The 11,533-nt window shown below is 44.5% G+C and overlaps 1 protein-coding gene across 2 annotated transcripts in view; it reads right to left on the bottom strand.

Moving 5' to 3' along the window:
• Positions 1 to 5,474: 5,474 nt before the first annotated feature.
• RTN1 (reticulon 1) overlaps positions 5,475 to 11,533 on the bottom strand; it is a 74,747-nt gene continuing 68,688 nt past the window's right edge. For both annotated transcript variants that reach the window (XM_044436299.1, XM_044436300.1), the window contains 2 exons: positions 9,157 to 9,215; positions 5,475 to 6,850 (listed from right to left, as the gene is read on the bottom strand). In XM_044436299.1, coding sequence (XP_044292234.1) covers positions 6,808 to 6,850; positions 9,157 to 9,215 — 102 coding nt within the window. In that variant the 3' untranslated portion in view covers positions 5,475 to 6,807. The remainder of the gene's footprint in view (positions 6,851 to 9,156; positions 9,216 to 11,533) is intronic.

The following is an 11,533-nucleotide window of genomic DNA, read 5'->3' as shown; positions in this document are numbered from 1 at the left end:
GATACTAGCAATTTTGGCAACGTGATTTTAGTGCTGCTTATGTGATGCAATTTTTTAAAATTCAGATTGTTAGCTACCCTGGGCAGGGCAGTTCAAGAGCTCCAGTGCCTTCAGTCACCAAACCTAGGAGATAAAAGGCTGATCTATTTGCAGAACTCTCTCTTTAAGCCAACACTGCAGAGTGATTAACAACTAATTTTATTATCAATATACAGAAAGTTGGAAGGTCTATGCAACAAATCTGTTCATTAGCTTTCCAAATCAGCTTCTATCTTAGCTAGTATTACACTAACAATCAACATATTCTGAACAGAAAACCTCTCAGCTGCCTATCAGAGGAAAACATAGCAAACATGAGCAGAACAGCCTCCAGCTTCCAAAATGGGACAATGAAACATATTCTCAGAAATGTCCACTCTGGTGATAGTTTTACCTGATTTGATTAAAAACTACAATGAGTTATTAGCATCCATTGAACAGATGTATAATTAGCAGTTCTTGCCATAGCAGAAATCTAATCTGCATCTGGTAAGTTCTGGATGTGAGATTTTTGTCTCCAGAGAAGATGTTTTTGTACAGCTGTTCTTGATCTAACCTGCTTTGGAGCTATAATGACAGAGTCTAGCATTCAGTAAATTACTGTACCACTTTTAATAAAATGACATGGTTAAAAAAATAGTTATTCCTGGACAAGTTCTTTTCAACACTATTGAATGTTCAAAGTGACTTCAAAGCTGTTAGCTTTAAATTGTTTCTACATGAATCCCAAGGTACGCTAAAAACATTCCTTTCTTTAATCATTCTGATAGTTTGTAATCATTTGGGGTGCAATCCTATGCAGGTTTAGTCATAGATTATGGATGATGAATGCTGGGAATTGTATGGTATTTTTCAGCCTGTCCAGGGGCACACATAGGATTGACCAACTGATTGCCCCACTAAGCACTGAATTTCAGTTTCACTTTATAGTACTATGCCTATTTACTCAGAAGAAAGTATCACTGAGTTCAGTGGGGCTTACTTCCAGGTAACTGTGTAAAGGATTACAGCATTGGCCAACTCTACACATGTAACAGCCATGCGTTATCCTATCACTAGACAAAAGAGCTAAGGCATGTAGTCCCAGGTTGTTCAAGGGTTTGCCTAAGAGTAAATCCTGCTGAATTCAGGAGACTTATTTCTAAGTCAACAGCCTTAGGGTTGCAATACATAACAACCTTTCTGTCAATCATGAGCTCTTCTGCCCAAACACAGAGAAAGAAAAAAACAGGTAAGGGCCAAAAGAGGAAGTAGGAAGCATGTTTAGGGAAACAACCATCTCCCGCATCCACCGAAGCAATGTTGGGTATATTTCTGGCCACTGCCTACCTGCCTCATAAAAACATAAGAAGGGCTTAGTTAAATAAGGAAGACAATCATGCTAGGGAAAGTCAAAGGCAGAAGAAGAGGAAGGCAAAGAATGAGGTGGGCTGACTCCATAAAGGAAGTCACAGCCTTGAGTTTGCAAGAGCTGAACAGGGACAAGACATTTTGGAGGGCCTTCATCCATAGGGTGACCATAAGTCAGAGATGACATGACCACACAGAACAACACCCTGAAGGATCAGGCCTGGGTCTCTCGTAGCCCAGTCTTCTGTTCTCAAGGGGTCAACCAGGTGCCCACAAGAAACTCACAAGCAGCAGCTGAGTGCAACACCACCACCCTGCCCCTGTGCCCTAGGCAGACTGTCTCTGATACCAGAGGTGGCCTATAACCATGAGGACTGTTCTGTTCAGTCATGTCCGACTGTAAACCATCCTACGGGCCACATCTCTCCACTCTTTCGGATCCTGTGCCACCACTTTCAGCTGAACTATGTTCTGGCCCGCATCCTCTTCGATGGAGCCTAACCAGCTCGCTCTTGGGAGACCCGGTTTCCTCTTGCTGCTGAACATTCCAAGCACTGCATATTTTTCTAACGAGCCTGATTGCATGACATGGCCAAACTAAGTGAGCCTCAGCTTTGTTATCTTGCTGACCAGGGACAAGTCTGATTTAACATGCTCTAGCACCTGCTTGTTCTTGACTCTAGCTGTCCATGGAACGCACAGGAGCTCTGCCAACAGCACAGCTCGAATAAGCAGATTTTCCTCTTGTCCAGCTTTTTCATTGTCCAGCCATAAGGACTATCAGCCCCTAATAGCCTTCTCCTCCCTGAATCCATCCAATGCCCTTTGCAAGCCATCCAAACTGGTGGCCACGTCTGCATTCAGAATCAGTGAATTCTACAGATGCTCGATGTATAACGAGAGAAGGAAGGAAAGGCCTCCTTCTCTTCCCTGCACACAATCCTGCATATCTGTATCAAGCCACCCTTAATCGCCATTTTTCCTAAGTTGAACTTAAACCCTTCTCCCCCACAAAAGCCGAGCCCTGCGCTTCTCTCTGTCAGACCGCCCGCTGGGCAACGACCCCCCCCCCGGCCCACTCCTCAGATGCGAGGCCAGCGCCGGGTCCAGCCAGGGGAGCACGGCGCTCACCCACGTCGCGTAGATGCCCCAGGGCCGCCGCCGCAGGCGCAGAGCACGGCGGACACACAGGCTCCATCGCTGCCAAGGCCCTGCCAGGCCGCGAGGCCGAGGGTTGCCATGGCGACCGGATGCGGCCTAGGCGCTGCCGCGAATCCCCCGGGAGGGGGAGGCGGCAGGTGGGCGGCGGCGGCAGCGCCGCCGGAGCGAGGAGGGAAGAGCGAGAGGGTCGAGCACGCCCGCCAGTTAGGCTGAGGCTGCGATGCGGAGGCGAGGTAAGGGGGCGGCCTGCTGGGGCAGGACCCCCAAATCTCTGGGCGACCCTCCACCCCCCTCGCGGCTGTCCAGGGTTATCTGCTGGGAGAAGGGGACGCTCCCTGCTGCATCTGTTCCCCGGACTAGCAGGCTTTTGGCCCCCGTGTGCTTCCCCGCCGGCTGGCTGTTGAGGTTTTCCCCGCGCCAAAAGTGCTCCCCCTCCATGCCTTTTACAAATGGGGTGCGCTTGGGTGACTGGACCTTTTACTTTTATAGGCTCTCCCACTCGCGCATGCCTGCCTAGGCTTGGGCGGGGGTATTTATATACCTGCGGGCCTGAGCCCCAGATCTTTTCTGTGCCTAGCACCGCCCTTCCTGCAATCCTGACACTTATTTTGGATTAAGTCCCATTGAATTCGATGGAGGTTTTTTCCCCCCCTGTGTAGCTGTGCTTATGGGGGCACTCCAGTGCCAAGCAGCAGCCCCATCAAACATACGATCCATGAGGGTCCCTGTTTCATGTCCTTGATTTAAAACGCGCACACACCTATCCCTCTTTGTAAAATTTATAAAACAACCTTTTCCACAGGGTGCTGTGCACACCATTGAAAGCAATATAAAAGCCAAATAGTTAAATACCCAGAGGCCACTAAAATGGGTCACTCTTACATGTAGGGTGCAGTCCTATGCGTTTTGAGACAAAACGAAGGTAGGCTGGGGAATACTGGGAGTTGTGGGACTTTGCATTCTTAGTGGCCGTCGTGCCTTTAATGGAGAATTTGGGGAGGCCTTTTAAAAATAAAAATATGAATACATGCATTTCATTCCAGGGTGTTTGCAACACTCCCCTGCAGCATCATGTTTTGAATGCGTCAATTTTCTTCCTTTGGATGACTATTACCTAAATATTATCTGGAAATAAGTCCCCCTAAACCTATGGGACATATTTTGCTGACTCCACTGTTCTGAGCTGTAGTCACTTTTCTTGAAATGCAATCAAATCAGCTGTAATTTTAAAACTTAGCATATAAAAACTGGTATTGGGTGTTAAACCCTTCTGACTACTGTGACTGCTGCGGGCTAAATACACAGTAAATACAAGCATCCTTCTTGCTACCTCACCTCCCCCAAACACTTTTTATGTTTTGAAGGTGCTTCAAGAATGCACATTCTACACCCAGTTTCCCCCTCCCAATTTAAACTCATCACATGGAAAACTGCAGAACCTGCTGCAGAATGCTTCCTAGGACAGATAGTATTTTGCATAGGAGCAAAATCTAGCAAACATTTGGAATACGGGGAAAGCTTAAATGTAGGTGTAGTGCTTATTAGTCACTGAAAAATGGTTATAGAGGAGGAATTGTATAAATGCTCAGATGTAGATCAGGCCCTGTTGGCATCTAGATACTGATATCAAGAAGAAACAACCTATGCAACATTATGAGGAGAGCTTGTGTAAGTTTCTTACTGTTTTGAGTTAGTGGATACATTTGAAATTTGGAGGGAGAGCAGTGAGTGCTGTCACAAAATGACTCCCATGAGAGGTGGGCTGCGGTAGTTCATAAAATGAGGGCCATAGTGGACATGCCTGGTCACAAAACACCCACTTTCCAGAAAGTAAATTGATAATAGAGAAGGAGCTTCCCAAGAACCTCGGTACAATGCAGAGGTGACGTCTGAGCTCCAAAATACAAAAACACTCAACTGAACCCACATTAAGATGGTGCTTGAAGCACCATATAGCTGGCATCCTCCCAGTTAAACATTTGTTGTTGTTGTTAGTCGCAAAGTCATGTCCGACCCATCACAACCCCATAGACAACATTCCTCCAGCCCTTCCTGTCCTCCACCATCCCCCAGAGTCCACTTAAGCTCACACCAACTGCTTCAGTGACTCCATCCAGCCACCCCAACCTCTGCTGTCCCCTTCTTCTCTTGCCATCTATTGTTCCCAGCATTAGGCTCTTCTCCAGGGAGTCCTTCCTTCTCAAGTTAAACATTATGTGATTTTAAAGAAAGGTAACAGTCAGGAGTGACCAAGAACATGTGGTGGATGCCAAGAGAGGTGTCTGCAAGTACCTGATGCCCAGAAGCACCTTGCTGAAGCTGCCCCAGGCATAAGGCCGCATTCTTCATTCTCTCCTCCCCACTGTGCTTTCAAACAGTCTCCCATGTGAATAAAGAACCTAAAACAGAAATTGATACTCTCTTAATATAGTGTTATATTTGTTCTTTTATTGTTCCCTGTTACGGAATCTGTTTAGAAGTGATGCAGTAGATAAAGTTGCCATTTTACTGAGGCCAAGAAAATTCCGGATGCCAAGCAGCTGGTGAGCCATTTAGTATGTACAAGGTTTATAGACGATTTAAAAGCAGTGACTATCATGGAGTTCAGAGCTAGTTTGAAACCTGTGACTGTCTTGGGGGTTGGAGAAAAAAAGCATCCTATCAACTCTAGTATGATTTGCAAAGATTGTGAGTAGTTGCCCTACCATCACGTCCCAAAGAGCAAAAAGCAGTATTTTTTTCCTGAAAAATGCCATCTAGTTCCAGTGCTGCCAAGATTAACTTGCCATTTGTTGAGAAGATTGAAAAGCTGTCCCTTAGCTGGAATCTGAGAACACTGAGTTAAACAATGTATATTATAGGAATATGCTGCATTTGAAATATAAATTGATACTAGTCATGATCAAAATGGCAAGGAGAACTCCTTTTTAACATTTAGTAACATTTATTTCTGCATTCGGTATCAAGTACATAAGTGCAAATATTTAGAGTCCATAATTAAGTCCTACAGAGAACGTCATACAAATTTGTGATACAAGGTACAAGCCGGAAGTCTTCAGTTCCCATACATGTAAATCAGCCCGTTGATCCCTCAAGAACAAAAAGAAAAAGAAGTACTGGGTGGGTGGGTTTTATTTGAATTTTCTTTTAGAGAGTTATACAAAACAGATTATACCATTGAAGTACTGATTTCTCTTTTGTTTTGTTTTTATTACTTGTGCTGGAGAAAAACACAACACAAAGACATCAGTCTACATTTCTAGATAGACACTAAAGATAAACCCAACCAGCGAACCCAGTGGACATAGAAGCAAAACTGCATCAGTGCACCAAGCAGGGAAGCCCTAGCCACAGGTAACATTAAAAGTTATCGAAGCGATGCCAATAGAAGTAGTAGTAGTAGTAACAGTAATAGCAGAAGCACTAGAAAATAAAAAATAGAAAGTTCAATAGTATTTTTAGGCTCTCACCATCATGCACTTGGGAAGCAACACAAGAACCACACCTAGAACACTTTTCTCTTTACTATACTTTAGTGCTTGACATACGTGATTGCAAATAGTCTAAGAGAGTACAGAAACAGCAGGAAAGGAGAAAAAACAGCTGCTTCGTTGTTTCACATCTCTGAGATCATGGTGTTTGAAAGAGGGGTGAAGACAGAGGTAACCTGATTATAGCAGTGGAGGGAAGACCTCACTACATTCAGTACAAACATACCTTTCCTCTCCAGGGTCAAGCTCTGGAAAAAACAGTTCTGCAGATGTGAAGCAGAAGCTGGCTGTGCTGATTGGCTGCCTCCCTACAATATCTCCTAAATTCTTGCCCCTCCCCATCTCTGGAGTAACTTTGCACTTGAGTAAAGATTCCTTAGAAGAGGAAAGACTGGCATTGAGCTGATATATTAAGAGAAATGCATGACAATTCATGTAGTGCTCTTAATTTTTTTGTTGTGTTTTTGAGCTGGACAGCCAGCCTGAAGCACAGATAGCAGGGAGAGGAGTGCAAGACAGACCGCTGGGCCGAGGTTTCATCCCTGGCATGCATGCCTGTCATTCCATTAGGAAATCGGGAGGAAGCCAGGCTCACCCTGCAGCTGAGGGGCATGCTGCGAGCTCACTTTCCGTTTTACGTCTGCCTTCACCCAGACAGAGAGAGAAAGGAACAATAAATTATAAGTAAACAGTAAGAACAGAGCTGTTTTCCTCCCAGACTCCCTCATCATTCAGTCCTGTAGCAGATGGATTCTTGCTGCCGATTTTAATCAGCCTTTCTCTTAGCGCCTGGGATTTTTGCTTGGATCCTAGAGATAAAAAAAGGAATTACAAAAAATGAAAAAATAGACAAGAGATTCAACTGAGCATGTTCCACAGCATCATTAATTCTCTCCTCTAGAAGCTGTATGAGGCGAAACTGAAGGAACTGGGTCTCTTCAGCCTGGAGAAGAGGAGACTCAGAGGGGATCTGTTGGTGACATACAGGTATGTGAGGGGGTGTCACAAGGAGATGGGTAGAGACCTGTTCTCCCCTGCAGGGGAAGGCAGGACGCACTCCAATGGAGCAAAGCTCAGGGAGCCAAGGTTCTGTTTGGATGCCAGGAAGCACTTCCTGACAGTCAGGACCCCGAGGGTGTGGAATGGACTTCCACGGGAGGTCGTTGAGGCCCCATCGGTGAGGGTGTTCAAGGATAGGCTGGATGTCCACATGGTGGGCATGTCGTGAGCGGAGCCGGCTGGTGCTGGAGGTCAGACTAGATGGCCCGGGAGACCCCTTCTGACTCGCTGTTTCTATGTTCTTTCAGCAGACTTTTTTCCACTCAAGAACATTTAGAGCTGAACTATGTTCAGTGCACAAAAAGAGTCTGCTTCTTGTCTGTTTAGATCCTTCAGCGACTCCCTAAAGTTAATTGCTCTTGAGATGAAAACAAGCTGGGGAGCCTAGAAACTGTGTGTGTATTTTCAGATCAGGCCCTGAAAAATCTTCGTGCCCAGCAACTATGCCATAGGTCTGAGAGCTGGGGCTCACACTGTTCTTACATGGAAAGGAACCCAGTTCTACCTGAAAGGTAGAATCTTGAAAGGTCCCATCAATCAAACTGTCTTGACGGGCAGGGAATGTTGAAGAGACTGTGGCAGTAGCTTCTTTCCAAAGAGAAGGAAGCTTGTCCTTGTGGTTGATTGGGATTTTAGAAAGTGGGGTGTTATCCCTAGTTGTACAGGGGAGAGAAGATGAGCCATTTGTAAGATTCTGCCCCTTGCATATTTGTGGTTCAAAAAAAAAAAAGAAATACTCGAATTGTGTGGTTTGCAGAAACACAATATCAAGGGACCACCTATTTGAACCCTCTGCCATAAACTTTCCCTAATGTGTAACTGCTAGTATTGATCAGGGAAGTAGAGACTTCAGGTGTGTGGGATCTCCTTTGAGTTTTACTGCAACACCTAAATCCACTGACTAGAACTTGAGTGTCAAATCTCAGGCCCACAAGTCAGATACAGCCAACCACTCTGGCCCTCAAGGGTTTTCCAAACGGCCATGACCTTTCCTTGCCCTTTCACTGCTGATAGTTGAGCAGTTTCCTGGCTTTTGCCTTTCCTGCCTTCTAATAGGGCAAAATGCCTCTCCTAAGTTTTAGTTACTGGTGGCAAGAGCTTTAAAACAAAACTGGCTGGTCCTTCAGCTCTGCCCCTTTTCCTTTTGGTCTCACATATCACTGGATGTTTACCCTGAGATCTTAGAAACTTCTCAGGCTACAAGAGAGTTGAATTAGAGCCATGTGCAATCCTGTAGATGTTTAGATAGAAAAGTATCCTGAAACTAAAGACCCTTTTCTGTCTAATCATGCATAGGATTGCCCTGAGCACCAAAGAACAAAGTGCAACTTGCTGGGCACAGGAATTTGGTTTGAGAAACAGAACTAAGATGAGCTCCCACTCTTTCATGCTCAAATCCACTTACACTTTTCCCAATTTTTCTTCATTTCAACAGTACAATTTAGCAGGAAGGAGTCTCCGACCTGGTTTGCATGATCAAAGCAAGCCAGGATAGCTTATTTTATTTACGCGACCTTAGTTGCCATTAGTCTAATTTCCATCCTGGTACCATTTGTGGTATCATCCAAACCCAGGTAGCAAACTCATTGGGAGGAGAAAAGACCCTCAAATACCAATGGACTTTTGTTGGGTTAATGAAGGTTGTTTCTCCCTCCTGTAAGCCACAGTGCTTGAACTTGGATCATATAAGAAACTGTGCTTGGCAGGTAATTGAAACTGGTGGCACATGCCAGGCAGCATTAACCTAACTATTTAGGCCACGATGAACGAGCCCATTTTGTTGTAGCTACTGATAAACAACTGGAATTCAGAAATCCATCCTGATCTACAGTAAATTGCCCAGAGATCTTCAGTTGATCCTGAACAACTTTTGCCCATTCCTGTCCTAAATGACTTATAGAATCACACAGTTGGAAGAGGCCTAGGTGGGCCATCGAGTCCAAGCTCAGTGCAGATTCTCTCATCCAGATTCCAACCAGCCCTGACCCTGCTTAGCTTCCAAGATTAGGTAGGATCAGGCACTCGATAAGCTGAAAAAAAAAGAGCAATAACTCACTTTGCCACAACAGTATTTATGTGGGTCCTCACAAGTCCCAAGTATTGGTCAATCTGTGCCTGAAAAGAAGGTAGGGAAAGTCAGCAAGATATCAAGATGGCAGAAGAATTCATACATTTTACAGAGCTGATTTACAGAACTCAAGAAAGTTCCTGACACATACTCCTGCAGTGCAGGCCAGTGGCTCCCATGCTGGCAGGACTGTGTAACCACTTCAGATTTCACTCGTAATGTTAAAGAAGCTATCCATGGTGCTAAATCTATTTGGAGCACAGGCTTTAGCATTATGGATTGCTCCTTAAAAGCATGGAGTTGAGATCTGGATACCCAGCTCCACTCACATTGCACTCCTGAGGTAATCTCCAGACAGTTAAAAATTCTTCCAGCCACTTTCTGGTGATACCGTCTCTTATCTGCTTCCCAGTTGGTAATCATTTGCTCAAGATAAAATAAATAAAATAATAATAAAATAAAATAATTAATAAAAATAATGGGGAGGGAATGCTCTCACATTGTCCAGAACACACAATTGGTTTCCCAGAGATTACATTACAAAAAAATGGCATGGATGGTGGCAAATGATGCTAAAAACTGATCCTTTTCTCATATGGCTGGGAGTAAGCACATGGAAGTCAGCAGATACATAATTGCACTGTATGAATTACAGCAACTTTTTAAAAGGCAAGCCTGGGGTTGAGGAGGCAAGATTTGGTCAGGAAGCAAAAGCACCTCTGCCAGAAATATGCATTGTTTCTTGACTATGAAATGAAGAATATTTATTATTTTCGATTTATATCCTGCCTTTTTCCCACAAAGGACTCAAGGCAGCTTACATCTCCTCCTCCATCTTATCCCCACAACAACAACCCTGTGAGGTAGGTTGGGCTGAGAGTCTGTGACTGGCCCAAAGTCACCCAGTTGGCTCCATGGCTGAGCGGGGACTAGAACCCAGATCCTCTGAGTCCCAGTCCCATGCTCTTAGCTGGCGGCCAACTTATATACCCATTACTTACCTATACATCTCCTTGTCACTAAGTATTCTTTGCCCAAAATAATAAGTTTTTAAAAAAAGAAATAAGATTTCTGAGAAAAAGGAAAACCCCAAACCCATTAGTTTGTTCTAAATAAAGACAGGAGATGAAAAGTAAATGCACATTACGCAAATGTGTGCACGCATGCACACACAAGCATGTGTGCGCAGCAACATGCCCCAGCTATGCTGGATGGGAGTTGTTGGCCTCTTTTTCAGTCCCTTGCACAGGACTGCATCATTAATTCATACTGTGTGCTGCATACAGCAATTACTACAAAGCCATGTAATGATCTCTCTGAATCACACCATACAGTGGGTGTTGCGACATGGTAAGCTATTCATGTCCAGGAGCAAAGCTACAGTCTGATTTTCTCCATGCCACCCACTGCAAATAGCAGAAAAGAAAAGTACATAGTAGAGGGAAGAAACACATTCGAGCCTCTGCACTCAAAGTGCTTTTCTGCCTGAGACAGAACAATTTGAAACATCCTTCACTGGGGAGCCCTGAAAAGTCAATGTCCTTTGGACACATCACACTCTACTACTACTGTTGTTAGTCCCACCACCTCGCATTAATACTGCACCTCTTTCCTCTTGTAAGGGACCCAAGGTGGCTTACACAGCTCCATTTTATCCTCTTAACAACAGTCCTGTGAGGTAGTTTGGGCTGAGTCTGAGACTGGGGCAAAATCACCTAGTGTTCCTCATGGCCAAGTGGGGAATTAGAACCCAGCTCTCTTGGAACCTCAGTCCAACACCCTAACTCCCACACCACGTTGGCTCTTCTTATAGGTTAAAGCAAGCACCTTGAATTGGTCATTCAAACCTTCCCCTGATGTATACAGTGTAGGCTGTTTTCAAAGAGTGACGCCAAACTCAAAATGAGCACACAGAAGAAAATTGGCATAATTGCTCAGTCATATTGATAGGTAATTAATCATTAGTTTTGTTTAGGATGATTTTCTGCACAGCAGCTGGGATGCATTCTGTGGACTGGGCCACAGCATGAAGGACTCTTTCCCCTGCTCATCTTCCAAGCTGGTATAAAGAATAAATGGACACAAATCTGGTGATATCAGTGTGCAGACCAGTGAAAAAGCACTTTAGCAGATCTCTTTGTTACTGACCTTACATTTCACTCAGCCATTCTTGAATGAAACTTTAAAGGAAGACTCTAACACTAGACTACAAGATTACTACTACTAGATTATGACTTAGCAAGAAATTAACTTTCATGACTTCTAGCCTGTATTGGGTTCTCATCCTGTAGTAATCTTACCAATAGTAGGAGGTCTGTGTTATCAAATCAGTCCTGTGTAAACGGTCACTGAAATTATTTTACAT

The sequence above is a fragment of the Varanus komodoensis genome, unplaced genomic scaffold (genome assembly GCF_004798865.1).
Source record: "Varanus komodoensis strain SLA01 unplaced genomic scaffold, ASM479886v1 scaffold3, whole genome shotgun sequence".
NCBI classification, from domain to species: domain Eukaryota; kingdom Metazoa; phylum Chordata; class Lepidosauria; order Squamata; family Varanidae; genus Varanus; species Varanus komodoensis.
Note: the sequence above shows the minus strand (reverse complement) of the source record. Positions and strands in the feature narration are given on the sequence as shown.